At 47.9% G+C, this 26,428-nt stretch overlaps 1 protein-coding gene across 1 annotated transcript in view; it reads right to left on the bottom strand.

The window, feature by feature from the left end:
* Positions 1-13,301: 13,301 nt before the first annotated feature.
* Positions 13,302-26,428, bottom strand: part of CA12 (carbonic anhydrase 12) — a 65,339-nt gene continuing 52,212 nt past the window's right edge. Inside the window, exons 6-10 of the mRNA XM_060259996.1 lie at positions 23,736-23,831; positions 20,942-21,005; positions 19,928-20,085; positions 14,314-14,437; positions 13,302-13,439 (exon numbers count right to left, since the gene is read on the bottom strand). Coding sequence (XP_060115979.1) covers positions 13,378-13,439; positions 14,314-14,437; positions 19,928-20,085; positions 20,942-21,005; positions 23,736-23,831 — 504 coding nt within the window. The 3' untranslated portion in view covers positions 13,302-13,377. The remainder of the gene's footprint in view (positions 13,440-14,313; positions 14,438-19,927; positions 20,086-20,941; positions 21,006-23,735; positions 23,832-26,428) is intronic.

The raw sequence follows: 26,428 nt of genomic DNA, 5'->3' as shown, positions 1-26,428 counted from the left end.
CTTTGATCAGTCGGTTCCAGACTTCACCAGATTCCGGTGATCATGTGCTCCAAGTTCCTTCATGTACAGGGCTGGCCCAAGACATTTTCAGTGCAATACAAAGTACTACTCAATTCTATTCAATGGGCAAGAAGCCACATTGAATAGAATGGAGTAGGATACCAGTAGAACTGCTTAGAATTGTTCTTTTTTTCCACCTAAGGAAATACTTCTGTGCTGAGGGGCGATCAGACTCAACAATGCCAGATGCTAGGAACAATCTGTCACTGGCGGAATGCTCAACCCGGTTCTGAATGTGGCTGGAATATTTTACCACATCCAGGAGTGGGTTGGAATGGAAAAAAAACAGCTCTGGGTGAAAGGGTGGTCAACCCCAGGTGGGGAAATCTTTGGAGATTTTGGGATGGAGTCTGTCTTGAGAGCAGAAGTCCCTCTAAACTGTGGAGTGAGCAAAGATTCTATTTGGCATTAAAATTGTGAGTTATGGCATCAATTAGTTTGCTCTGGGGCTTTTTTTCCTGAGCTAAGGCAAAAATGTGTGAGCTGGAGGCTAAAAAATTGTGAGCTAGCTCACACTAACTCAGCTTAGAGGGAACACTGCTAGGGAGGAAAGCAACCTCCACAGAGTGCAATTCCTTTGAGTCCCCCCCTCCAAAGCAGTCATTTTCTCCAGGGGAACTGATGTCTATAGCCTAGAGGTCAGTTGTAATTCTGGGGGATCTCCAGAGCTCACCTGGAGGTTGGCAGTCACACTCCCTCAGTGCCTTCTTGCCCCCGCGGCATGGCTGGGAGCCATTGCCACCATTCCCATGCCACGCACAGCTGGGCTGAACTGGGTGCTGCCTTTCTCTCCACTGGGCTAGCAAAGTCTGGCTAAGGAGACAGGCCCTTGGCCCAGTGGGAAAGGTTCCAATAGCCATAATGGCCGCCAGACCTCTCCAGCCACAGCTCTGCAGTGTTTTACATCTAGTGCTCTGTGCCCCTCTCTCTTTCTGGCTTCTTCCATCACCGCTAAGCTTGCCAGGTCCAATTCAAGAAATATCTGGGGACTCTGGGGGTGGAGCCAGGAGACTTTGGGGATGGAGCCAGGAGACATTGAGGGTGGAGCCAGGAGCAAGGGTGTGACAAGCATAATTGAACTCCATTGGGGGTGGAGCCAGGAGACATTGAGGGTGGAGCCAGGAGCAAGGGTGTGACAAGCATAATTGAACTCCAAAGGGAGTTCTGGCCATCACATTTAAAGGGACTGCACACCTTTTCAATGCTTTCCCTCCAATGGAAATAATGAAGGATAGAGGCACCTTCTTTGGGGGCTCATAGAATTGGACCCCCAGATCCAATCTTTTTGAAACTTGGAGGGTATTTTGGGGAGAGGCATCTGATACTATGCTGAAAATTTGGTGCCGCTATCTCAAAAAAACAGCCCCCCCCATAGCCCCAGATACCTGCAGATCAATTCTCCATTATACCCTGTAGGAATCAGTCTCCATAGGGAATGATAGAGTGCCCAGCAGACATTCCCCCCCACCACTTTCTAATGACCCTGAAGTGGGGGGAGGGCCTCCAAACTGGAGGATCCCCTGCCCACACCTGGGGATTGGCAACCCTAATGACTGCTAACAATTGACCTGGGTGATGTAGGCCCCCTGGTTCTCACTCCCCTCCCAACTCTTTGTTTGTAAAAGGGCGACCTGTTATTTGAGGAGGACCACAGGAGATAAATACGGCGGGTGGCCTCCCACACCGAGTTAAAGAGTGTCTAGCTGTTTCTGCTAATTAGAAGCTGAATTGAGCAGGTCTGACGACCGACCCCTAACAACAAGCCACCGGGTTAACAACGAAGCAGGCGGTGCAGCAAAAGCGGTGCAGAAGTTGCAGCTGCAGTCTTTCTTCCACGCATGGTGGAAGGAGGCTGCTGCGGGGAGGCCGCGGCATGCTCAAAAGGACACGTGCATCTACAAATGTCTTCCCAGAAACATAAGTCGCTCGGGCTTACAGTTTAGTTAGGATCATGCAAAACATTTTTTTTTTTTGCATAGCAAAGAAACTTGACTTTGACCATGTGATTCCAGTGGTCATGTCCAGCTCAACCATTCCGTGATGGTAATTGTACTAGGGTGGCTGTCATGAGCACACAAGTCCATCACACCCCATCTCCAGTCTGTGTTTAAATACTGCTTGCTGGAGGGGTGGGGGGAGAGACAGACAGTGGAAAGGTGCTGTTGTCTTTATGTCCAGATTGTGGGCTTCCTTGGGGTTTGAATGTAGAAGATCCTGTGAATTTAGGGGGAGGTATTTGTGAGACATCACCCTGCCCACAAAAGTCCGTATAGTCAAAGCGACGGTATTCCCAGTAGTAATGTATGGCTGTGAGAGCTGGACCATAAGGAAGGCCGAGCGCAGAAGAATAGATGCTTCTGAGATGTGGTGCTGGAGAAGACTCTTGAGAGTCCCTTGGACTGCAAGAAGATCCAATCAGTCAGTCCTAAGGGAAATCAACCCAGACTGTTCCCTGGAAGGTCAGATGCTGAAGCTGAAGCTCAAATACTTTGGCCACCCAATGAGAAGGGAGCACTCCCTGGAGAAGACCCTGATGCTGGGAAAGACAGAAGGCAAAAGAAGAAGGGGACGGCAAAAGAGGAGATGACTGGACAGCGTTACTGATGTAACAAACACAAATTTGAGCAGACTTCGAAGGATGGTGGAAGACAGGAGGGCCTGGCGTGACTTGGTCCATGGGGTCGCAAAGAGTCGGACTCGACTGTGCGACTGAACAACAACATTTGTGAGTTTCCTGAATTGTGCAGGGGACTGAACAAGATGACCCTGGATGTCCCTTCCAACGCTATGATTCTATGATTCTGTAGAGCTGTCAGGTCTGATTCAAGAAATATCTGGGGACTTTGGGGGTGGAGGCAGGAGCAAGGTTGCGATAAGCATACTTGAACTCCAAAGGGAGTTCTGGCCATCACATTTAAAGGGACTGCACACCTTTTAAATGCCTTCCCTCCACTGGAAATAATGGATAGGGGCACCTTCTTTTGGGGCTCACAGAATTGGAACCCCTGGACTAATCTTTTTGAAACTGAGGGGGGAGGTTTGAGGAGAGGCACCAGATCCTATGCTGAAAAATTTTGTGCCTCTAACTCAAAAAACAGCCCCCCCCAGAGCCCCCGATTCCCAATGGGAATTGGTTTCCATAGAGTATAATGGAGTGCCTAGCAGACATCCCCCCCCTCCTGCTTTCTGATGACCCCGAAGCGGGGTGGGGGGGGAGGGCTTCCAAACTGGGGATCTCCTGCCCCCACCTGGGGATTTAAACATGAACAGGAAACCACAGCATCAGATAATAGAAAACAGGAAATAAAACGCTGTGTGCAATGTACTTATGCTCATGCACATTCATTTACATATATTCATCATACATTTTTCGGACAACTCACACAACGGTTTCTTCACATGAATAGTCCCAATTCTGATATAGTTAATCCAAATCAAATGCTTGAAATAAGCGGTACCAGTCCTTGCTGAGTCGATGACTTCCAGATGCAGGTAATACCATGTAAAAGTGCTGTACAGCGACGTTCTTAAGGCAGCGGTCCTCAATTCAACCGGTGCGGTGGCGACACGATTCCGGCTATTGTCGTGTTTCATATAGACTTCTGCTATGGCCTCAGTTATCGCTGGGAACCCGTGCTAAGGCTTCTGCTCTCACTTGCTAATGCTTCATTCACAGTTTGCATGTAATGGGTTGCACGTAATTGCGGCCATAGTAGAAACACGACAATAGCCGGAATCGTGTCGCCGCCACACTGGTTGAATGGAGGACCGCTGCCTTAATACGTTTACACGGTATTACCTGCATCTGGAAGTCATCGACTCAGCAAGGACTGATACCATTTATTTCAAGCATCCAGGACTGGATTATTTTTTGATTTGTATGAACTATATCAGAATTGGGACTATTCCTGTAAAGAAACTGTTGTGTGAATTGTTTGAAAAATGTATGATGAATACATGTAAATGAATGTGCATAAGCATAAGTATATTGCACACAGCGTTTTATTTCCTGTTCCCACCTGGGAATTGGCAACCCAAGGTTTTTGTTAAGCTATCGATCCTGGATCCTACCCATATTCCGACGGATGCAAGAAGGAGAAGAGTTTCCTTTTGACCCCTGAAAAGGTCATGGTGGGGGTCATGGGGTCAGAGTTGACAAAGGTAATTTAAGAGAGGGCTGCAGTGAGAAGAGGTGTTAGATGAAATGACCCCCTCCTCCTTTTTGTCTCAGAAAACCTGGTTCAGTTCTGCCCACTGATTGTGACCGGCAGGGGTGAAATTCTAACAGGAGCTCCTTTGCATATTAGGCCACGCCCCCAGATGTAGCCAAACCCTCCAAGAGTTTTCAAGGCTCTTTTTAGAAAGCTCTTGGAGGACTGGCTACATCAGCGGGGTGCGGCCTAATATGCAAAGGAGCTCCTGATAGAATTCCACCCTTGGTGACAGGGTTTGGGACTAGAGAGCGCCTCGTGGCCTGATCCAGCAAACGTGTTCTGTCTTCTGCCCGCAGTGTATTTTCTGGTACACTCTAGGTCTGCTCAACCAGCTGTCAGCAGAATGAATCAGCTGACCACCAATCAGGTCATAGGGTCCGTGTCTCGTTACGGAAGTCCAGCTTTTAAGTGACATTTGCCAAACAACAGGTGACCCTAGCAGGAGATTCCTGCGCAAATGTGAGATATGTGGAACTTATTTCCTTGCAATCGGTGCTGGATTCAACCCCGTAGAGGCCCCTAGGCAGTCAAAATCTCAGGGGGCCCCTTGCAAATTATCTCAGAGTCTGAGCACCTGCCCCACTGCCTGTGGTCCCCGCTGCACCCCGCAGGCACCTTCTCAAAAGCCCCTTTGACAAAGCTGTGGGGGAGAGGCAGAGAGAGGCAAACTTGGCGACGAGGGGCAAACCAGGCAAGTTGGGCAAAGTGTGGCTCACTTGCAGGCTGGGAGAGCTGCAAGTAGGGGGGAGACTGGGGGGAGGAAGCCGGCCTGGGGCCCCTAAAGGCGTGGGGGCTCATAAACCAGTGGCTACTTGGCCTAATTGTTAATCTGGCCCTACTAGTGATCCTGTGCATGGCATCAGCTTGTTGTGTGGCAACTTATGCAAGAGATACAACATCACACATGCACAGAAGTTGGGAATTGCCAGCATTATTTACCCTTGAAAAGCGGAATGTGCAATTAACTCCTGAACTGTATGTTCACTGGAACTCTGCTCTAGGGCTTTTCTGCATCTTCATTTTATTTGCTGGTAAGTTCTTGGAGGTTTTGGTCAGACTCCCCCTCCCCTTTTGCTCCTTCTAGTAGTCGATTTGATAACACACTGATGTATTTCCAGCATAAAACCCTGCTGTTTAAATTTGCGGGGAGACAGGCTGGAAATACACAGAGCCCCGTGGGGCAGAGTGGTAAAGCTGCAGTACAGCAGTCGGAGCCCTCTGCTCACGACCTGAGTTCGATCCCAGCGGAAGCTGGTTCAGGTAGCCGGCTCGAGGTTGACTCAGCCTTCCATCCTTCCGAAGTCAGTCAAATGAGTACCCAGCTTGCTGGGGGGAAAGTGTAGATGACTGGGGAAGGCAATGGCAAACCACCCCATAAAAAGTCTGCCGTGAAAACGTTGCGAAAGCAACGTCACCCCAGAGTCAGAAACGACTGGTGCTTGCACAGGGGAATACCTTTATCTTTTAGGCTACAAATAAACCTATATGATATCAAACCAACCACAAGAGAGGGGGAAACACACGCAGAACGGCGAGGAGAGGGAAAATCTGAAGAAGCAGGAACGTACCAGGGAGTAAAATGCAGAGAAGCCCCTAGTGATGAATACGCTAACAACTAACAGAGAAAATGAAGTGAATGGGTGGGAAAGACCAGTTGAATGGTCTCCTTTTCGCACCGGTACAACTTTATAAACATTAGCTGCAAATAAAGCCCCAAGGACGACTGCTCAAGATCCAAATGCTAGAAAAGGTAAGCGTAAGGTTCCATTTCCCCACTCTGTCATCAGGACAAAAGAACATATCGGGCTGCATGCGTAGCTCAAGCAAGACCATGCTGATGTATGCAACCTTCAAAGTGTTGCACCAAGAACATCGATGCTCATGCAGCAACCACCAGGGCTAGAGAAATGAAAGTCTTCACAGTATGTACAAATACCGCCTCCCCCGTCTCTGGCAAACATTTTCCAGATTTTCCTTGGTTAGCCGTGGGTTTCTAGGCGGCAGATTTGGACATAACTGCTCATCCAACTTGCATTTCTACCTGACCAGCGGAGGAGTCAGTATCTGGAGACTCTGCGTTTCAGTTCTCTTCCATCTGCTAGGCTGAATGCTAATTGCCGTGGGCTTCTTCGTGGTGTCCCCCGGAAGTTAAAAGCGAGATCCAACAAGAGTAGAATGAATGTGATTCAAGAGCTCAGCATATTGGCCTGAGAGACACTTTGGCAGCTTTCGGAACCGGGTTTGGTCACACGGAATTTCCAGAGGTTCTCCAGTTTGTAAGTGGAGGAAAACAGCTACATCCTTGAAATCAAATGAGTTTACTAGATGCTCATTGGAAAAGTTGCAAGTATTACAGTTGACCCAGTCTCCCCTGCTAAATTGTGTGCGTTTACTAAGTTATTTAAAAGTCTGAAATGTCCCGCAGATATTAACATACTGTTATAATGACGTTGCTCTCTAGAAAAGCTACATCAATAATTCAGATTCTTGTTGGTCTCCAAGAGGCCAGTGGGCTCAAAGCTAATTGTTTTGCAGAAGATCAACGTGACTCCCCTCTGAAACAATCAATAACTACTATGAAACTAGATTTAGGTGGGGTCACTGTGTTGGTCTGAAGCAACAGAACAATGTTTGAGTTCATTGGCCCCTTTAAGACTAACAAAGTTTAATTCTGGGTTTTAAAAGTGTGCATGGACATGAAAGCTTATATCCAGTATTAAACTAGTTGGTCCTAAAGGTATTACGGGACTCAAATTTTGTTCTAATGTGAAACTTGTTCTCAGGGCTTTTTTTTATAGCAGGAACTCCTTTGCATATTAGGCCACACCCCTCTTATGTAGCCAATCCTCCAAGGGCTTCCAGGACTCTTCTTACAGGGCCTACTGTAAGCTCTTGGAGGATTGGCTACATCAGGGGTGTGGGGCCTAATATGCAAAGGAGCTCCTGCTGGAATTCCACCCCTGTACGTCACAATGTGATATCACTCCATGGGTTGGTAATGACTCGGTGCTTACACAGGGGACTACCTTTATCTTTTAAATGACGGAGAGATAAATATCTCCATGTTCATTACAACAAGAACATATGTAGAAGATCTTGTTCTGTCTGAGACCATCGCCCATCCTTTATAGCATGCCTCTCCCATTTTTTTTTTTAAACATAAGATGATTTCTGCAAGGCACTCCCTTGACAGAGAAGGTGTGCAGAGGACTTCTCGGAATGGGCCAAACCGAGAACTGTTTTTCGAGGGACGTGGGAATTGTGGTGCTCTGGGAAGAGCTCTGCAATTCGTTGGTCTGTGCTGGAGACAATTAGGCTCTGTCGTTCAAGGTGAAATGTGTGAGCATGTGCATCAAAATGGCGTGTTTCAGTACTGGCATCTCTGCCTCCCCACCCCCCCCACCCCGGTTCTGCAAGAAAAGGGAGGGACGGTGGCTCAGTGGTAGAGCATCTGCTTGGTAAGGAGAAGGTCCCAGGTTCAATCCCCGGCATCTCCAACTAAAAAGGGTCCAGGCAAGTAGGCGTGAAAAACCTCAGCTTGAGACCCTGGAGAGCTGCTGCCAGTCTGAGCAGGCAATACTGACTTTAGGAAGGGATTGTGGCTCAGTGGCAGAGCATCTGCTTGGTAAGCAGAAGGTCACAGGTTCAATCCCCGGCATCTCCAACTAAAAAGGGTCCAGGAAAGGCGTGAAAAACCTCAGCTTGAGACCCTGGAGAGCCGCTGCCAGTCTGAGTAGGCAATACTGACTTTAGGAAGAGATGGTGGCTCAGTGGCAGAGCATCTGCTTGGTAAGCAGAAGGTCCCAGGTTCAATCCCCAGCATCTCCAACTAAAAAGGGTCCAGGCAAATAGGCGTGAAAAACCTCAGCTTGAGACCCTGGAGAGCCGCTGCCAGTCTGAGCAGGCAATACTGACTTTAGGAAGGGATGGTGGCTCAGTGGCAGAGCATCTGCTTGGTAAGCAGAAGGTCCCAGGTTCAATCCCCAGCATCTCCAACTAAAAAGGGTCCAGGCAAATAGGCGTGAAAAACCTCAGCTTGAGACCTTGGAGAGCCGCTGCCAGTCTGAGTAGGCAATACTGACTTTGATGGACTGAGGTTCTGATTCAGTAGAAGGCAGCTTCATACTGTGTGACTGTAGTGTGTGACTAACGAATGACTTGCAGCATGTCTGGGACAGTCAGCTGTGCATAGGAAACAGAGAATATCTGAGCATGCCTCAGACCAGGGGTTGCCAAACTGTGGCTTGGGAACCACATGTGCCTCTTTTGCACATTCTGTGTTTCTCTTGAAGCCCCTACTGCCCCATCGGCCAGCTTGGAGAAGGCATTTCTCTCTTTAAATCGCTTCTCCAAGCCAAGCCGGCCAGCAGCTTGGAGAATGCATTTTAAGTTAAAGTAGCTTTCTTTCCACGCCTTCCTCCTTCTCCCATCTATTTGCCTTCCTGCCTGCCTTGCGGCTCTCAAACATTTGACATTCATGTCTTGCGGCTCTCAAACATATGACATTTATTCTATGGGGCTCTTGTGTTGTTTGGCCACCCCTGCCTTGGATTGCCATCGAAGATGAACAGCTCTTCACCTGTCCTGTTCCCTGTTGTTTACTGCCCGTGTGTTTGGAAGAACTGGGGAGAGCCAGTTTTGTGTGGTGGTTAAGTGTGCAGACTCTTATCTGGGAGAACCGGGCTTGATTTCCCACTCCTCCACTTGCAGCAGCTGGAATGGCCTTGGGACAGCCATAGCTCTCACAGAGTTGTCCTTGAAAGGGCAGCTTCTGTCAGAGCTCTCTCAGCCCCATCCACCTCACAGGATGTCTGTTGTGGGGGGAGAAGATATAGGAGATTGTAAGCCACTCTGAGTCTCTGATTCAGGGAGAAGGGCGGAGTATAAATCTGCAGTCTTCTTCTTCAGAGCCCTTTCAGCTCCACCCACCTCACAGGGTGTCTGTTGTGGGGGGAGAAGATAAAGGAGACTGTAAGCCGCTCTGAGTCTCTGATTCAGGGAGAAGGGCGGGTTATAAACCTGCAATTCTTCTTCTTCTGAGACAGGGACCCTAGCCTCTCTTGTCAATGACAGCAGGCATGTGGGATGAATCCCTGTTAATTGGCATCACCTACTAGAGCCAGTGCGGTGTGATGGGTAAGAGTATCGAACTAGTATCTGAGAGACCTGGGTTTGAATCCCCACTTGTGCCACGGAAGTGTGCTGGGTGACACTGGGCCAGTCACATTCTCTCACCCTGACCTACCTCACAGCAGGCCTCAGATTCAGCAGGAGCTCACAGGAGCACAGCTCCTGAACCTTTCCGAGGGTTCCCCCTCTTCCTCCCCACCTCCCTTGTCCGTTGAATAGTAGGTGCAGCTGCAGAACAGTCCCCAGATGAGCTCCACCACCTATTTTTCTACAAATTGACCCCTGCCTCACCGTGTTGTTCTGAGGATTAGCGGAGGAGAGGAAGATGAATTAAAGAATAATAAGGATGCTTATTTATTTATTTATTTAGTGGACTTATATCCCGCCCTTCTCACCGAAGTGTCTCAGGGCGGCTAACGTTTACCTATTGGTTTTCTAACCTGGGTTTCGTTTGTTTTTTGGAATTAAGTATTCTGTAAGAGTTTACGTCTTCCTTTATTATACATCAGTGCAAAAAATACAAACTAGAATAACATTAGAAAGACAACAATGTGGTGTCCCGTATCCCCCCCCCATTATTCCCAAATCCAGACTCAGCAAATTTAAGACGAGAATAAAGAATTTTTTTGATAGAAAAATTTGCCATCTTCGATCGTTTTTTTCAAGTAAGTTCAGCTTTCGGTTTGCTTTTTGAAGGTTCAGCACAGAGAGAGACAGGAAAACTCAGGACTTTCCCAGGCGTTTCTTAGCACCAGCTCTGGGTTTGCAATGGGAGTGTACGCTTCCCAGCAGTGTTGTGCATGTTTCACGGTGTGTGTGCACGTATTGTGTGTGTGTATCTGGGTGGGGATTCTTGATCAGCCAAAAATTCAGGTATGCAAATAAATGTAGAACACTCTGTGAGGGTTTTTACTAATGCATGTAATACCAAAACAATTTTTCTTAATTAAACAGTATTCAATAGTATTCCAAAAATTCTCCTTTACAAAACAATTGTACAATGTTCTCTCTTTCTTTGCAGAGCTACACGAAGTCCAAGAAATTCCAAAATAGATATGACTACTTCCCAAAACAGGTGTGGCTGAAAATCAACTGAGCTTCTGTCCTCTTTTCAGAGTTTCCTTCTTCAGGTAGCTCACGAAAAGGGTAAATTATTTCAATTTGCTGTGCTCTTGTCTCCAATGGATCTGGTTCAATGCCCCTATTTGCCCTGGGCTTCTCTTGAAAGATAAGAGCCCCGTGGTGTGGAGTGAAAGCTGCAGTACCGCAGTCTGAACTCTCTGCTCAGGACCTGAGTTCGATCCCCGGTGGAAGCTGGGTTTTCAGGTAGCCGGCTCGAGGTTGACTCAGCCTTCCATCCTTCCGAGGTCGGTAAAATGAGTATCCAGCTTGCTGGGGGAAAGCGTAGATGACTGGGGAAGGCAATGGCAAACCACCCCATAAAAAGTCATGAAAACGTTGTGAAAGCAACGTCACCCCAGAGTCGGAAACGACACGTGCTTGCATAGGGGACCTTTTCTTTAAGAGCCCCATGGTGCAGAGTGTTAAAGCTGCAGTCCTACAGTCCTAAGCTCTGCTCACTACCTGAGTTCGATCCCCGGCAGAAGCCGGGTTTTCAGGTAGCTGGTTCGAGGTTGACTCAGCTTTCCATCCTTCTGAGGTCGGTAAAATGAGTCCCCAGCTTGCTGGGGGGGAAGTGTAGGTGACTGGGGAAGGCAAGGGCGAACCACCCCGTAAAAAAGTCTGCCATGAAAACGTGAAAGCAATGTCACCCCAGAGTCGGAAACGACTGGTGCTTGCACAGGGGACCTTTCCTTTCCTTGCTGGGGGTAAAGCGTAGATGACTGGGGAAGGCAATGGCAAACCACCCTGTAAAAAAGTCTGCCATGAAAACATGAAAGCAATGTCACCCCAAAGTTGGAAACGACTGGAGCTTGCACAGGGGACCTTTCCTTTCCGTCTCTTGAAAGGGCCAGCCATTAGAGACAAGAGCACAGCAAATCAGCCACAGTCGTATCAATTTTGGAATTTCTTGGACTTTGTGTAGCTCTGCAAACAAAGAGAGAACATTGTACAACTGTTTTGTAAAGGAAATTTTTTGGAATACTACTGAATATTCTTTAATTAAGAAAAATTGTTTTGGTATTACATGCATTCGTAAAAAACCCTCACAGAGTGTTCTACAATTATTTGCCTATTCATACCTGTGAGCTCTCTATCTTGACAAAAAATTCAGGTATAGCAGAATTCTTCCGTACAGAACTTATTTTGCCTGATAAGCAAGAAGCTGCATAGCATCCTTGGCATTAAGGGAGAGCTGGTTACTGGTTCTCACCCAGAATAAATTAATATTTACAGCGAAAATGGGAATGAACTGTCTGGCCTCTTTTCTCTTAGGTTGCGGCACTGGCATCGCCAGCCAATTAGAGCCTCATTACAGGTCTGTTATTTTGATCATTAACTATAGGTATGCCACCACAGGTGCCCACTTTATGCAGTTCAAACTAATTATGCATAGGATGTAAAATTGTGGATTTTGCAAGCGTCAGGCTACCGCAAGGTGCGTTTTGAAAGCAAGCGCTCTGAATATTCTGATATGGCCGATGCGAAAGGGGGAAAGGGACACAAATCCATGTTTTCTATGCTATTTGTAGACTAAGTTTCCTACCTCTCTTTTGACCCATGCTCTAATACAGGAAATGAAAGGTCCCCTGTGCAAGCACCAGTCATTTCCGACTCTGGGATGACGTTGCTTTCACAACGTTTTTACGGCAGACTTTTGACGGGGTGGTTTGCCATTGCCTTCCCCAGTCATCTACACTTTCCCCCCAGCAAGCTGGGTACTCATTTTACCGACCTCGGAAGGATGGAAGGCTGAGTCAACCTCGAGTTGGCTACCTGAAAACCCAGCTACCACCGGAATTGAACTCAGGTCGTGAGCAGAGCTTAGGACTGCAGTACTGCAGCTTTAACACTCTGCGCCACGGGGCTCCAGTACTGCAGTCGGAGCCCTCTGCTCACATCCTGAGTTCGATCCCAGCGGAAGTTGGTTTAGGTAGCCAGCTCAGGTTGACTTAGCCTTCCATCCTTCCGAGGTCGGTCAAATGAGTCCCCAGCTTGCTGGGGGGGGGGGAAGTGTAGATGACTGGGGAAGGCAATGGCAAACCACCCCGTCAAAAGTCTGCCGTGAAAACGTTGTGAAAGCAACGTCACTCCAGAGTCGGAAATGACTGGGGCTTGCACAGGGGACCTTTCCCCCCCCAATACAGGGCCCCCCAAGACCTCTGGAGCACCCCAAGTGTTTTTTATAAAATGGGTGGAGTCAGGTGGCGGGTTTTGCCCAGTAAGGACTCTGTTGGGCCTTGGGAGACCTGATTGTCTCTACAGATTTTGTCAAATGTTGCTTTATTTTGTAGCATGCCTTTTGCAGCTGTGCCCACTACCCTGTGTCAGAATTCCAGTGGTGACTGCAGTGCTCAAAAAGATTGGGGACCCGTCCTTCAATATCGCTGCCACCCTGAAAGTCTTCAAGGGCCGCAATCGCTCTTCTGTAAACCCAAAGAATAAACACAGAGCTTTCTACTTTAAAGAGGCGCATTAGAAATCTAGTGAAGGCATACACCGCCAAATCCCAAGTTCTTCCGTAGTTGCAGGATGATAACGGAACATACTTTTCTTCATTGCCAAACTTTGTGCTTTTGAGGCTCTAGTTCAGTTTGCACAGAAGCAACCGAATAAAAACCGAAAAACGTCCGGCTCTCTTGAATCAGAGCCGGGTGCCTGCTCAGTTACGCAGGTGCTGTTTCCTTGTTTTATTTTGGACAAACTTTGCCTTTGTGTCGATCTGTCCATCGTTCCGAGCCACATCAGAAGTCCCCTGACCCACGATTCAGATGGCTAATTTTTGCACCCATGACAGTGGATTTTTTTTGTGTGTGCAATCCAGCGTTATGAGTATTTTCAGAGGGTTTTTTTACGTGTCAGTCTCCTCAAGGAATTCCTCGGATGCTTTGAATTTCCCCACAAAGAGTTTCCCTGCAATGCAAAGTTGTGATTCTGTTTAGGTGCACAGTCGCCTGGTTTGCTGCACTGCTGTGGTCACAGAGACCCCAGCCTCTTACCACTTCAGTGGTTTAGCAAATAAAATTATGCCTCCCCCTAGCCTAAACTCTGGTAGCGGAAAACGCGGTCAAGTCATAGCCAATGTTGTGGAGGCCCCGTAGGGTTTTCAAGGCAAGGGGGGCGGGGTTACCGTATTTTGAAAAGCAACAAAAGAGGACATATTTCCCGACTGATGACTTCATACAAGCAATCGCTATGACCAATCTCATTATAAACCTTCACTCAGCCTAAAATTAATTCCTCTGTTGTTCAATAGGTTACAGTCATGGACGTTCATTGTCATAAAGCAGGGGTGTCAAACATGCGGCCCAGGGGCTGAATCAGGCCCCATGCAACTTGCTATTGTCTCCTTCCTTCTCTCTCTTGCTTCCTTCTACATCACTACTTGCTTTGCAAGATTGCTCAATCACACAGGAGCTGCAGAGCAAAACCTCTGTTTTCTCCATTGGCTGAGGCTCCTCTCTTGGGGAGGAAGGGGGGGGGGAGAGGCTGCTTTGCCAGGCTCTCCCAATTGCACAGCTGGAGTGGAACAGGGTTGTAACCTCTCACCAGGCTATGTTCTGTATGGGTGATGGCGATGCAAAGATGACGAAGCACCGTGACAAACCGCTTGTGAGAATCGCGAAGGGAATTTCGTCAACGGCGCTTTGATGGATACAAACGGGCGAGGGACAAAATCAGACACTGCAAAATCACGTCTTCTACCAGACAAGACGGTTTTCACCCACAAAACTGGGACGTTTTGATTGAAATAACCATTTGCAAAAGGTAATTTCATACTGCTTACCTTGTCGGAAGGAGACAAAAACCATCCTTTCAAAGTCCTGCACTCTCCGGAAATTCTCCACCATTTCTATGGGGGCGGGATCATCTGGCTTGGTGCAATATAAAGCCGTCTGAAGGGCCAGCAGCTGTGAGCGGAACACGCAAACACAAAGACAGTCAAGGAAAGATGCGCATCTACCTTGGGGGCAATGTTGTTCCCTTGCCTAATTGTTGTGACGGTTGCTATTCCTTGACGTCCAACCTAAGTTGAACTTGCTAGTAAGATTCAGACTTAATGCAGAATCACGGTTGGTTTTGGATAGTTTCATGAGACCAGGATTCAGCCTGCAGGTAATCACTGGAGAGCCAGTTTGGTGTAGTGGTTAAGTGTGCAGACTCTTACCTGGGAGAACCGGGTTTGATTCCCCATTCCTCCACTTGCACCTGCTGGAATGGCCTTGGGTCAGCCATAGCTCTGGCAGAGGTTGTCCTTGAAAGGGCAGCTGCTATGAGAGCCCTTTCCAGCCCCACCCACCTCACGGGGTGTCTGTTGTGGGGGAGGAAGGTAAAGGAGATTGTGAGCCCCTCTGAGACTCTTTGGAGTGGAGGGTGGGATATAAATCCAATATCTTCATCTACCTCACAGGGTGTCTGTTGTGGGGGAGGAAGGGAAAGGAGATTGTGAGCCACTCTGAGACTCTTCAGAGTAGAGGGTGGGATATAAATCCAATATCTTCATCTACCTCACAGGGTGTCTGTTGTGGGGGAGAAAGGGAAAGGAGATTGTGAGCCCCTCTGAGACTCTTCGGAGTAGAGGGCGGGATATAAATCCAATATCTTCATCTACCTCGCAGGGTGTCTTGTGGGGGAGGAAGGGAAGGGAGATTGTGAGCCACTCTGAGACTCTTCGGAGTGGAGGGTGGGATATAAATCCAATATCTTCATCTACCTCACAGGGTGTCTGTTGTGGAGGAGGAAGGGAAAGGAGATTGTGAGCCACTCTGAGACTCTTCGGAGTGGAGGGTGGGATATAAATCCAATATCTTCATCTACCTCACAGGGTGTCTGTTGTGGGGGAGGAAGGGAAAGGAGATTGTGAGCCCCTCTGAGACTCTTCGGAGTGGAGGGCGGGATATAAATCCAATATCTTCATCTACCTCGCAGGGTGTCTTGTGGGGGAGGAAGGGAAGGGAGATTGTGAGCCACTCTGAGACTCTTCGGAGTGGAGGGTGGGATATAAATCCAATATCTTCATCTACTTCACAGGGTGTCTGTTGTGGGGGAGGAAGGGAAAGGAGATTGTGAGCCGCTCTGAGACTCTTTGGAGTGGAGGGTGGGATATAAATCCAATATCTTCATCTACCTCACAGGGTGTCTGTTGTGGGGGAGGAAGGGAAAGGAGATTGTGAGCCACTCTGAGACTCTTCAGAGTAGAGGGTGGGATATAAATCCAATATCTTCATCTACCTCACAGGGTGTCTGTTGTGGGGGAGAAAGGGAAAGGAGATTGTGAGCCCCTCTGAGACTCTTCGGAGTAGAGGGCGGGATATAAATCCAATATCTTCATCTACCTCGCAGGGTGTCTTGTGGGGGAGGAAGGGAAGGGAGATTGTGAGCCACTCTGAGACTCTTCGGAGTGGAGGGTGGGATATAAATCCAATATCTTCATCTACCTCACAGGGTGTCTGTTGTGGAGGAGGAAGGGAAAGGAGATTGTGAGCCACTCTGAGACTCTTCGGAGTGGAGGGTGGGATATAAATCCAATATCTTCATCTACCTCACAGGGTGTCTGTTGTGGGGGAGGAAGGGAAAGGAGATTGTGAGCCCCTCTGAGACTCTTCGGAGTGGAGGGCGGGATATAAATCCAATATCTTCATCTACCTCGCAGGGTGTCTTGTGGGGGAGGAAGGGAAGGGAGATTGTGAGCCACTCTGAGACTCTTCGGAGTGGAGGGTGGGATATAAATCCAATATCTTCATCTACTTCACAGGGTGTCTGTTGTGGGGGAGGAAGGGAAAGGAGATTGTGAGCCGCTCTGAGACTCTTTGGAGTGGAGGGTGGGATATAAATCCAATATCTTCATCTACCTCACAGGGTGTCTGTTGTGGGGGAGAAAGGGAAAGGAGATTGTGAGCCCCTCTGAGACTCTTCGGAGTAGAGGGCGGGATATAAATCCAATATCTTCATCTACCTTGCAGGGTGTCTTGTGGGGGAGGAAGGGAAGGGAGATTGTGAGCCACTCTGAGACTCTTCGGAGTGGAGGGTGGGATATAAATCCAATATCTTCATCTACTTCACAGGGTGTCTGTTGTGGGGGAGGAAGGGAAAGGAGATTGTGAGCCGCTCTGAGACTCTTCGGAGTAGAGGGCGGGATATAAATCCAATATCTTCATCTACCTCACAGGGTGTCTGTTGTGGGGGAGAAAGGGAAAGGAGATTGTGAGCCCCTCTGAGACTCTTCGGAGTAGAGGGCGGGATATAAATCCAATATCTTCATCTACCTCGCAGGGTGTCTTGTGGGGGAGGAAGGGAAGGGAGATTGTGAGCCACTCTGAGACTCTTCGGAGTGGAGGGTGGGATATAAATCCAATATCTTCATCTCCCTCACAGGGTGTCTGTTGTGGGGGAGGAAGGGAAAGGAGATTGTGAGCCACTCTGAGACTCTTCGGAATGGAGGGTGGGATATAAATCCAATATCTTCATCTACCTCACAGGGTGTCTGTTGTGGGGGAGGAAGGGAAAGGAGATTGTGAGCCGCTCTGAGACTCTTCGGAGTGGAGGGCGGGATATAAATCCAATATCTTCATCTACCTCACAGGGTGTCTGTTGTGGGGGAGGAAGGGAAAGGAGATTGTGAGCCGCTCTGAGACTCTTTGGAGTGGAGGGTGGGATATAAATCCAATATCTTCATCTACCTCACAGGGTGTCTGTTGTGGGGGAGAAAGGGAAAGGAGATTGTGAGCCCCTCTGAGACTCTTCGGAGTAGAGGGCGGGATATAAATCCAATATCTTCATCTACCTCGCAGGGTGTCTTGTGGGGGAGGAAGGGAAGGGAGATTGTGAGCCACTCTGAGACTCTTCGGAGTGGAGGGTGGGATATAAATCCAATATCTTCATCTCCCTCACAGGGTGTCTGTTGTGGGGGAGGAAGGGAAAGGAGATTGTGAGCCACTCTGAGACTCTTCGGAGTGGAGGGTGGGATATAAATCCAATATCTTCATCTACCTCACAGGGTGTCTGTTGTGGGGGAGGAAGGGAAAGGAGATTGTGAGCCGCTCTGAGACTCTTCGGAGTGGAGGGCGGGATATAAATCCAATATCTTCATCTACCTCACAGGGTGTCTGTTGTGGGGGAGGAAGGGAAAGGAGATTGTGAGCCACTCTCAGACTCTTTGGAGTGGAGAGCGGGATATAAATCCAATATCTTCATCTACCTCACAGGGTATCTGTTGTGGGGGAGGAAGGGAAAGGAGATTGGGAGCCGCTCTGAGACTCTTCGGAGTGGAGAGCGGGATATAAATCCAATATCTTCATCTACCTCACAGGGTGTCTGTTGTGGGGGAGGAAGGGAAAGGAGATTGGGAGCTGCTCTGAGACTCTTCGGAGTGGAGGGCGGGATATAAATCCAATATCTTCATCTACCTCACAGGGTGTCTGTTGTGGGGGAGGAAGGGAAAGGAGATTGTGAGCCGCTCTGAGACTCTTTGGAGTGGAGGGTGGGATATAAATCCAATATCTTCATCTACCTCACAGGGTGTCTGTTGTGGGGGAGGAAGGTAAAGGAGATTGTGAGCCGCTCTGAGACTCTTCGGAGTGGAGGGCGGGATATAAATCCAATATCTTCATCTACCTCACAGGGTGTCTGTTGTGGGGGAGGAAGGGAAAGGAGATTGTGAGCCACTCTCAGCCTCTTTGGAGTGGAGAGCGGGATATAAATCCAATATCTTCATCTACCTCACAGGGTATCTGTTGTGGGGGAGGAAGGGAAAGGAGATTGGGAGCCGCTCTGAGACTCTTCGGAGTGGAGAGCGGGATATAAATCCAATATCTTCATCTACCTCACAGGGTGTCTGTTGTGGGGGAGGAAGGGAAAGGAGATTGGGAGCTGCTCTGAGACTCTTCGGAGTGGAGGGCGGGATATAAATCCAATATCTTCATCTACCTCACAGGGTGTCTGTTGTGGGGGAGGAAGGGAAAGGAGATTGTGAGCCGCTCTGAGACTCTTCGGAGTGGAGGGCGGGATATAAATCCAATATCTTCATCTACCTCACAGGGTGTCTGTTGTGGGGGAGGAAGGGAAAGGAGATTGTGAGCCGCTCTGAGACTTTTCGGAGTGGAGGGTGGGATATAAATCCAATATCTTCATCTACCTCACAGGGTGTCTGTTGTGGGGGAGGAAGGGAAAGGAGATTGTGAGCCGCTCTGAGACTCTTTGGAGTGGAGGGTGGGATATAAATCCAATATCTTCATCTACCTCACAGGGTGTCTGTTGTGGGGGAGGAAGGTAAAGGAGATTGTGAGCCGCTCTGAGACTCTTCGGAGTGGAGGGCGGGATATAAATCCAATATCTTCATCTACCTCACAGGGTGTCTGTTGTGGGGGAGGAAGGGAAAGGAGATTGTGAGCCGCTCTGAGACTCTTCGCAGTGGAGGGTGGGATATAAATCCAATATCTTCATCTACCTCACAGGGTGTCTGTTGTGGGGGAGGAAGGGAAAGGAGATTGTGAGCCGCTCTGAGACTCTTTGGAGTGGAGGGCGGGATATAAATCCAATATCTTCATCTACCTCACAGGGTGTCTGTTGTGGGGGAGGAAGGGAAAGGAGATTGTGAGCCACTCTCAGACTCTTTGGAGTGGAGGGCGGGATATAAATTCAATATCATCTTCTTCTTCACTGAAACCCTGGTTTGTCTTGACAAACTCTGGTTTACTTTGACCAGCAACTGTAAGCCAGGGATAATTTCAGAGGGTAGACATCTTGGCAGGAGGTAGAATACCTAGATCTGAGTCTAGAGGCGTCTTAGAAACCAACAGAATTTTGTGGGGGGGGGGGGGTTGAGCTTTTGAGGACCCAAACATCAGATTCAAGTCGAAATGCAGATCCCTGAATCCTTGGAGATTTGTCGACTGAGGGGTGACATGATAGAGGTTTGCAAGATTTTGCATGGAATAGAGAAGGTTGAGAAAGAAGTCCTTTTCTCCCTTTCTCACAATACGAGAACTCATGGGCACTCCCATGTCTCGTGATAACAAAAAATCAATCATTTTATCTTCATGCAGCAGCAGATAATAAATATTTTTATTTAGACTATTGGGACGCCTCCCTTTCTTCTTCAAATATTTACTGTGACATCTCTCCCGTCAGGGGTGGAATTCTAGCGGGAGCTCCTTTGCATATTAGGCCACACACCCCTGATGTAGCCAATCCTCCAAGAGCTTACAAGGTTCTTTTTTGTAAGCTCTCAGAAGATTGGCTACCTCAGGGAGGTGTGGCCTAATATGCAAAGGAGCTCCTGCTAGAATTCCACCCTGTGTAGGTAGAACATTGGGAAGAGTGCCTACATTCTTTATGAACGATTATATGCAATGTCATGAGCTGAACAACTCACAGTAATACCGTTTTCCATAGCCACTTGCCTGTTCATGGGAAATTTGTACTGGATTTCGGAAAACCGTCCAAACAACACTTGGGTAGCAAGGAGGGGTGGTAAGGGATCCTTCATAGCGGTAATACTCATCCAGTCTATCCGGAAGCAGTTCTTGGATGTTGAAACCGGAAATGTAGGTTTCCTGATCTGGAGAAAGATGGGACGGTGTTTTAATAGCAGCATTCTTTATGTCCCGCCTCTCCGCTACTTCCTTTTGGGTAGAATATTCACCCCAAATTGTCCTTTGATCTCTTTGCTATCGTTCCTTGTGGAATGGTTAATCTCTCTTAGCAGGATGAGTACTTCCACCAGTTAGGTAAACCCATTAGCTATACTGTGCATCCAAAGAAGCGTTGGATTTGCCTGTTACCTGCCTGCAAATTCAATCGGATTGGCTATAGCTGGCTAATCCTAAATAGGCTCAGGGCTCTTTTTGATCAGGAACACACAGGAATGGAGTTCTGGCTGGCTTGGCACCAGGGGGTGTGGCCTAAGATGCAAATGAGTTCCTGCTGGGTTTTTTGTAGCAAAAAAGCCCTGTGCAGAACAATTGTGATGTCAGGGGTGTGGCCTAATATGCAAATGAGTTCCTGCTGTGCTCTTTCCACTAAGAAAGCCTCGTGCAGAATGGTGATGTCATGGGGTATGGCCTAATATGCAAATGAGTTCCTGATGGGCTCTTTCCACTAAGAAAGCCCAGTGCAGAATGGTGATGTCATGGGGTGTGGCCTAATATGCAAATGAGTTCCTGCTGGGCTTTTTGTAGCAAAACAATGGTGATGTCAGGAGATGTGACCTAATATGTAAATGAGTTTCTGCTGGCTTTTTTGTACCAAAAAAGCCCTGTGCGGAACAATGGTGATGTCATGGGGTGTGGCCTAATATGCAAATGAGTTCTTGCTGGGCTTTTTCTACCCCCCCCCCCGCAAAATAGGCTAATTGGAAAGTTTCTGGCTTGACTGGGCTGTGGAATCCCCATGCAGTTGGTTATCCCCTTTCCTACCTTTGAATTTCACATTCTGGAAGTGACTGAAGATCTTCTCATAGGAAGGGTTGAACTTGCCCACCTGTAACAAATGGACAGGGTGGATTGTTGAAGGAGTCACAATTGTAGGCCATTTTAGATGAACGAAAAGCACTCAAAAGGTCACTTTGGAGCACTAGTAAGGAAGACGACTAGTTGGTTTTGTCCCCTACTCGTCACTACCTGAAGGAGTCTTAGAGCAGCTTACAATCTCCTTCCCTTCCTCTCCCCACAACAGACACCTTGTGAAATAGACACCTTGTGACAGAGAAGGGATTCGAACCTGGGTCTCTCAGCACTTGAATCACTACACCTCGCTGGATTTTTGTGTGGGTTTCCTGCCTTTGGCGCCCAATGTTGCAGCACAGCTCTTCTGCTTAGTTTACTCCTTTTGTTTACTGGGGAAATAATCCACGCCACCCATTCAGTGGGCATAGCAACCCCTTGGCAGAGTGCAACCATCACCATAATTGTGTCCCGTATTTTTTTCCCTTCACCCCTTGACCCGTTCTCACTAGAAGAATGGTGCCCTGTGGTTAGCGATCTCTTTTACCTCATTCCAAAACACCCCATCGTCATAATTATAGTTCGCTCACCAGCTAGCAAAATAACACTGGAAGCACAACACAAGCTGATATTTTATAGGACTGAAATGCGGATTTGTGTGTGTGTGTGGGGGGAGGGAGGAGAGTCCTCTTTTGTTTTTGATAGACACAGTAAGAAAGGTGCATTTAAATTTATTTATCTATGTCCTGCTGTTCTCCCCAGGAGAGGCTCAAAAAGTGGGGTTTAGAACATGGTTCTCCTCTCCTCCATCTTCTCACAACAGTCCTATGAAGTAGGACAGGGCAGCTACACCGCTCTGGCTCTCTGATGTGAATGATGCCTCTGATAAAAGACCTTTCAGCTAAACAAGACCAGGCAACTGAAGTGGCCACGAGACCAAGGTAAGGCGGACGCTTCGTGCCACTGAGGTTGGACACTGGGGATGGTGGTAGGGGACAGACAGATCTGTTCTGCCACAGTCCATGCCAAGCAGTTAGTAAGTGATGGGAAAGACCAGAACCAATGTTCCCTCTAAGCTGTGGAGTCTTGTGAGCAAAAATTCTATTTCGTGAGCTCCTGGCATTAAAGTTATGAAGAAGAAGAAGAAGAAGAAGAAGAAGAAGAAGAAGAAGAAGAAGAAGAAGAAGAAGAAGAAGAAGAAGAAGAAGAAGAAGAAGAAGAAGAAGAAGAAGAAGAAGAAGAAGAAGAAGAAGAAGAAGAAGAAGAAGAAGAAGATGATGATGATGATGATGATGATGATGATGATGATGATGATGATGATGATGATGATATTGGATTTATATCCCGCCCTCCACTCCGAAGAGTCTCAGAGCGGCTCACAATCTCCTTTACCTTCCTCCCCCACAACAGACACCCTGTGAGGTGGGTGGGGCTGGAGAGGGCTCTCCCAGCAGCTGCCCTTTCAAGGACAACCTCTGCCAGAGCTATGGCTGACCCAAAGCCATTCCAGCAGGTGCAAGTGGAGGAGTGGGGAATCGAACCCGGTTCTCCCAGATAAGAGTCCGCACACTTAACCGCTACACCAAACTGGCTCTCTTATGAGTGAGCGATTTGACTACTGCCTCAATTAGTTTGCTCTGGGGCCATTTTTCCTGAGCTAAGACAAAAATGTGTGAGCCGTGTGAGGCTAAAAAACTGTGACCTGGCTCACACTAACTCAGCTAAGAGGGAACACTGCCTAGGACTCTGGAGAGCTGCTGTTAGAAGAAAGGAAATGGATTGCCCAGACTAGATCCAGCAAGCCAACATCTTTGCCAAATGAAACCATAACTTTGATTATCTCCCCAACGTGCTGAGTTCAGCTTCCACCTCATCATGGGGGAAATGTTGTTATTGGCTTCTTCGACCCTCAAGAGAATTCCTCCCATGGATTGGTTAAACCCCTCCCCCTTTGGAAACTTCTCAAGAAGAGTCAGGAAAGGGAGAAAAGTTTGCTAGAGGTTGAGTTTAGATCAGGAACTGTGTTGCCTGCCCCAACCTTATGGTATGAAAATGCTTCTGTTGTTTTGAACATGCCCATAAGAACCTAAGAGAAGCCCTGTTGGATCAGGCCAATGGCCCATCCAGTCCAACACTCTGTGTCACATAAGAACATAAGAGAAGCCATGTTGGATCAGGCCAATGGCCCCTCCAGTCCAACACTCTGTCACACAGTGGCCAAAAAACTAGGTGCCATCAGAAAGTCCATTAGTGGGGCCAGGACACTAAAAGCCTTCCCACTGTGCCCCCTAAGCATCAAGAATACAGAGCATCACTTGCCCCAGACAGAGAGCCGCTGTGGCTAATAGCCCCTGATGGATGTCTGCTCCATATGTTGATCCAATCCCCTCTTGAAGCTGGCAATAAGAACATAAGAGAAGCCATGTAGGATCAGGCCAATGGCCCATCCAGTCCAGCACTCTATATCACACAGTGGCCAGAAACTCCAGGTGCCATCAGAAAGTCCATTAGTGGGGCCAGGACACTAGAAGCCCTCCCACTGTGCCCCACCCCCAAGCACCAAGAATACAGAGCATCACTGCCCCAGACAGAGAGTTCCAACAATACGCTGTGGCTAATAGCCACTGATGGACCTCTGCTCCAGATGTTTATCCAATCCCCTCTTGAAGCTGGCAATAAGAACATAAGAGAAGCCATGTTAAGGCCTGCCTAGTGGGAAGGGTGTTCCACAGTTATTGCTGAATCTTGAAACAAGAGATTCACTTACCTGTATCAGGACAGCCAGGACCGCCAGTCCGTTGGACTTGTCTGCTGCCGAATCCATATCTAGATATTGGTCAGAGTTATAATGTACAATATGGAGCTACAAAGAGGAATTGAAATGACAAACAGGATCAACGGAATGCGTAAGAAGCTTACAAAACCTAGAAAATAACATAGAGGTTACTGAATGGCCTTTTTGCATTGTGTCGTAAGAAAAAACTTACTTTTTTTTTTTAAATGATAGTTCTGCAAACATCTGAACATCAGGACTCATGAATAGACAATGATAGTTTAAAATGCTGCCACAAGGAACCATGCAATCCGGGGATTTTTCATAGTTGTGCAACATCCACCCATTCAAGGTTAGATCATAAGGGGCGTAAGTTACAGGAAGGTAGATATCAGCAGAGCATTTTTTGAGAAATTCCCTATTGGTGGTTCAGCAATGGAACCAGTTATCCTCTGAACGGGCTCTTCCTTGCTGGAATTCTTCAAATAAAGTTATGATAGATGATGCGGCTCAGTGGAAAAGCATCTGCTTGCATGCAGAAGGCCCCCAGTTCAATCTCTCGGCATCTCCAGTTAAAGGACCAGGCAGGAGGTGATGGGAAAGACCTCAGCTCGAGACCCTGGAGAGCAGCTGCCAGTCTGAGTAGACAATACTGATCTTGATGGATTAAGGGTCTGATCCAGTAGAAGGCAGCTTCATGTGTTCTTATATGGGAAGGGCTGTGGCTCATTGGCAGAGCATCTGCTTGGCAGGCAGAAGGACCAGGCAGTAGGTGGTGGGAAAGACTTCTTCCTGAGACCCAGAAGACCTGCTGCCAGTCTGAGTAGACAATACTGACCTGGATGGACTGAGGGTATCTGATTCAGTGTAATGTTGCTTCATGTGTGTTCATGTGTGACCAGGGCTTTTTTTGGTAGCAGGAACTGCTTTGACTATTAGGCCAATCCTCCAAGAGCTTACAGGGCCAACTGGAAGCTCCAGGAGGATTGGCTACATCAGGGGTGTGTGGCCTAATATGCAAAGGAGTTCCTGCTACAAAAAAAGCCCTGTGTGTGACAGCCATCTGTTGAAGATGCTCTAGTGTGGCTTCAGAAGGACGTTGGACTAGATGGACCATTCTCTCCAACCCATTGGCTGGCTTGGAGAAGGCATTTCTCTCTTTAAATCACTGTGTTTAAATGCATTTAAAGTTACATTTAAAGTTAAAGTTGCTTTCTCTCCATCTCTCCCTCCCCATCTATTTTCCTTCCTCCCTCCCCCTCTTCCTTCCTTTCCTCCCTCCCTCCCTCCCTCCCTCCCTCCCTTCCTTCCTTCCTTCCTTCCTTCCTTCCTTCCTTCCTTCCTTCCTTCCTTCCTTCCTTCCTTCCTTCCTTCCTTCCTTCCTTCCCTCCCTCCCTCCCTCCTCCCCTCCCTTACCTCCCTCCCTTCCTTCCTTCCTTCCTTCCTTCCTTCCTTCCTTCCTTCCTTCCTTCCTTCCTTCCTTCCTTCCTTCCCTCCTCCCTCCCAACATCTAACATTTATTCTATGTGGCTCTTATGTTAAGCAAGTTTGGCCTCCCCTGTGCTGGACTTTAAGCTGCTACTAGACTCTTTCTCTTTTCTCCTGCCATAGACAAACAAGGGGACCGAAGGTGAATTATACAGAGTCAGTCAATAAAATCAGCAAGATGGGTCATTCGGTCATTGTTGGGAGCTGTGGACTGTCAGGATACATCCTTGGAGATTGTGCCCATGTGAATAACTAGGAATGGTTCTTGTGCCACTCGGGTTTTCTACCAAGCGCCCAAATGTGGGACCAGAGTCCTCTTGTCTTTGACCTGGAATTACACTTTGTTGCTTCCCTCCGGAGTCTAGACTTATAATTAGGCTAAAACATGAACCAACTTAGCGGTTATGAATCGAAGGAATTAAGCATAATAACAATGTGTGGCCAAATCCACTGATACGATTGTGCTGTTCACAGAGGTCCCTCCCAGGCAATCATGCGGAGCAAACATCTAATGTGGGGTTATGCAACAGAAAGAAATGACAGCTAATACTTGGTTTCTTTAGAAATAATGGCCCAGCGAAATTAGCAGATGAGGACTGTGATGGACTTGTGGAAATGCAGAGGGGTTAGTTTCACATGAACTCAAGTCCTTTAAGGTAAAAAGAAAACAGAGAGAAAGAGAAAAAATGAAGTTGCATTTGTCGCTGAAGGGTTAAGAGATCTGGGAAAATGATAAATGTAAAACCTTTAAAGCAGCTGGGGGAGGTTGGAATCCGCTGTGAAATTGAAAGAATTTTTTCTTGAGTGAGGCTTCTTGTTTCAAAATGAATTCTAGAGGATCTGCAGTTGAAGCGCTAGATTCGAGTCCAGCAGCACCTGAGAGATACCAAAGGTTTTTGAGGTCTAAACTTTTGAGAGGCGAAGTTCTCTTCATCAGAAGTCTAAGAGCTCTGGCTCTCAAAAGGTCATTACCTGTAAAGTCCTGTTGGTCTCTAAGGTGCTACTGAGCCGGTTCAAAACTAGAGCAGGGCCTCTTCTGCCTCTGTTCCTTTCATACGTCACATCATTGCAAGTTGGAGCTGTTACTCTAGATCAGGAGTGGCCAAAGTGTGGCTCAGGAAACACATGTGGCTCTTTCACACTTATTGTGCGGCTCTCGAAGTCCCCACCACCCTGGTGGCTGCCTTGAAGAAGGCATT

This window comes from Heteronotia binoei, chromosome 19 (genome assembly GCF_032191835.1).
Source record: "Heteronotia binoei isolate CCM8104 ecotype False Entrance Well chromosome 19, APGP_CSIRO_Hbin_v1, whole genome shotgun sequence".
NCBI lineage: Eukaryota > Metazoa > Chordata > Lepidosauria > Squamata > Gekkonidae > Heteronotia > Heteronotia binoei.
Note: the sequence above shows the minus strand (reverse complement) of the source record. Positions and strands in the feature narration are given on the sequence as shown.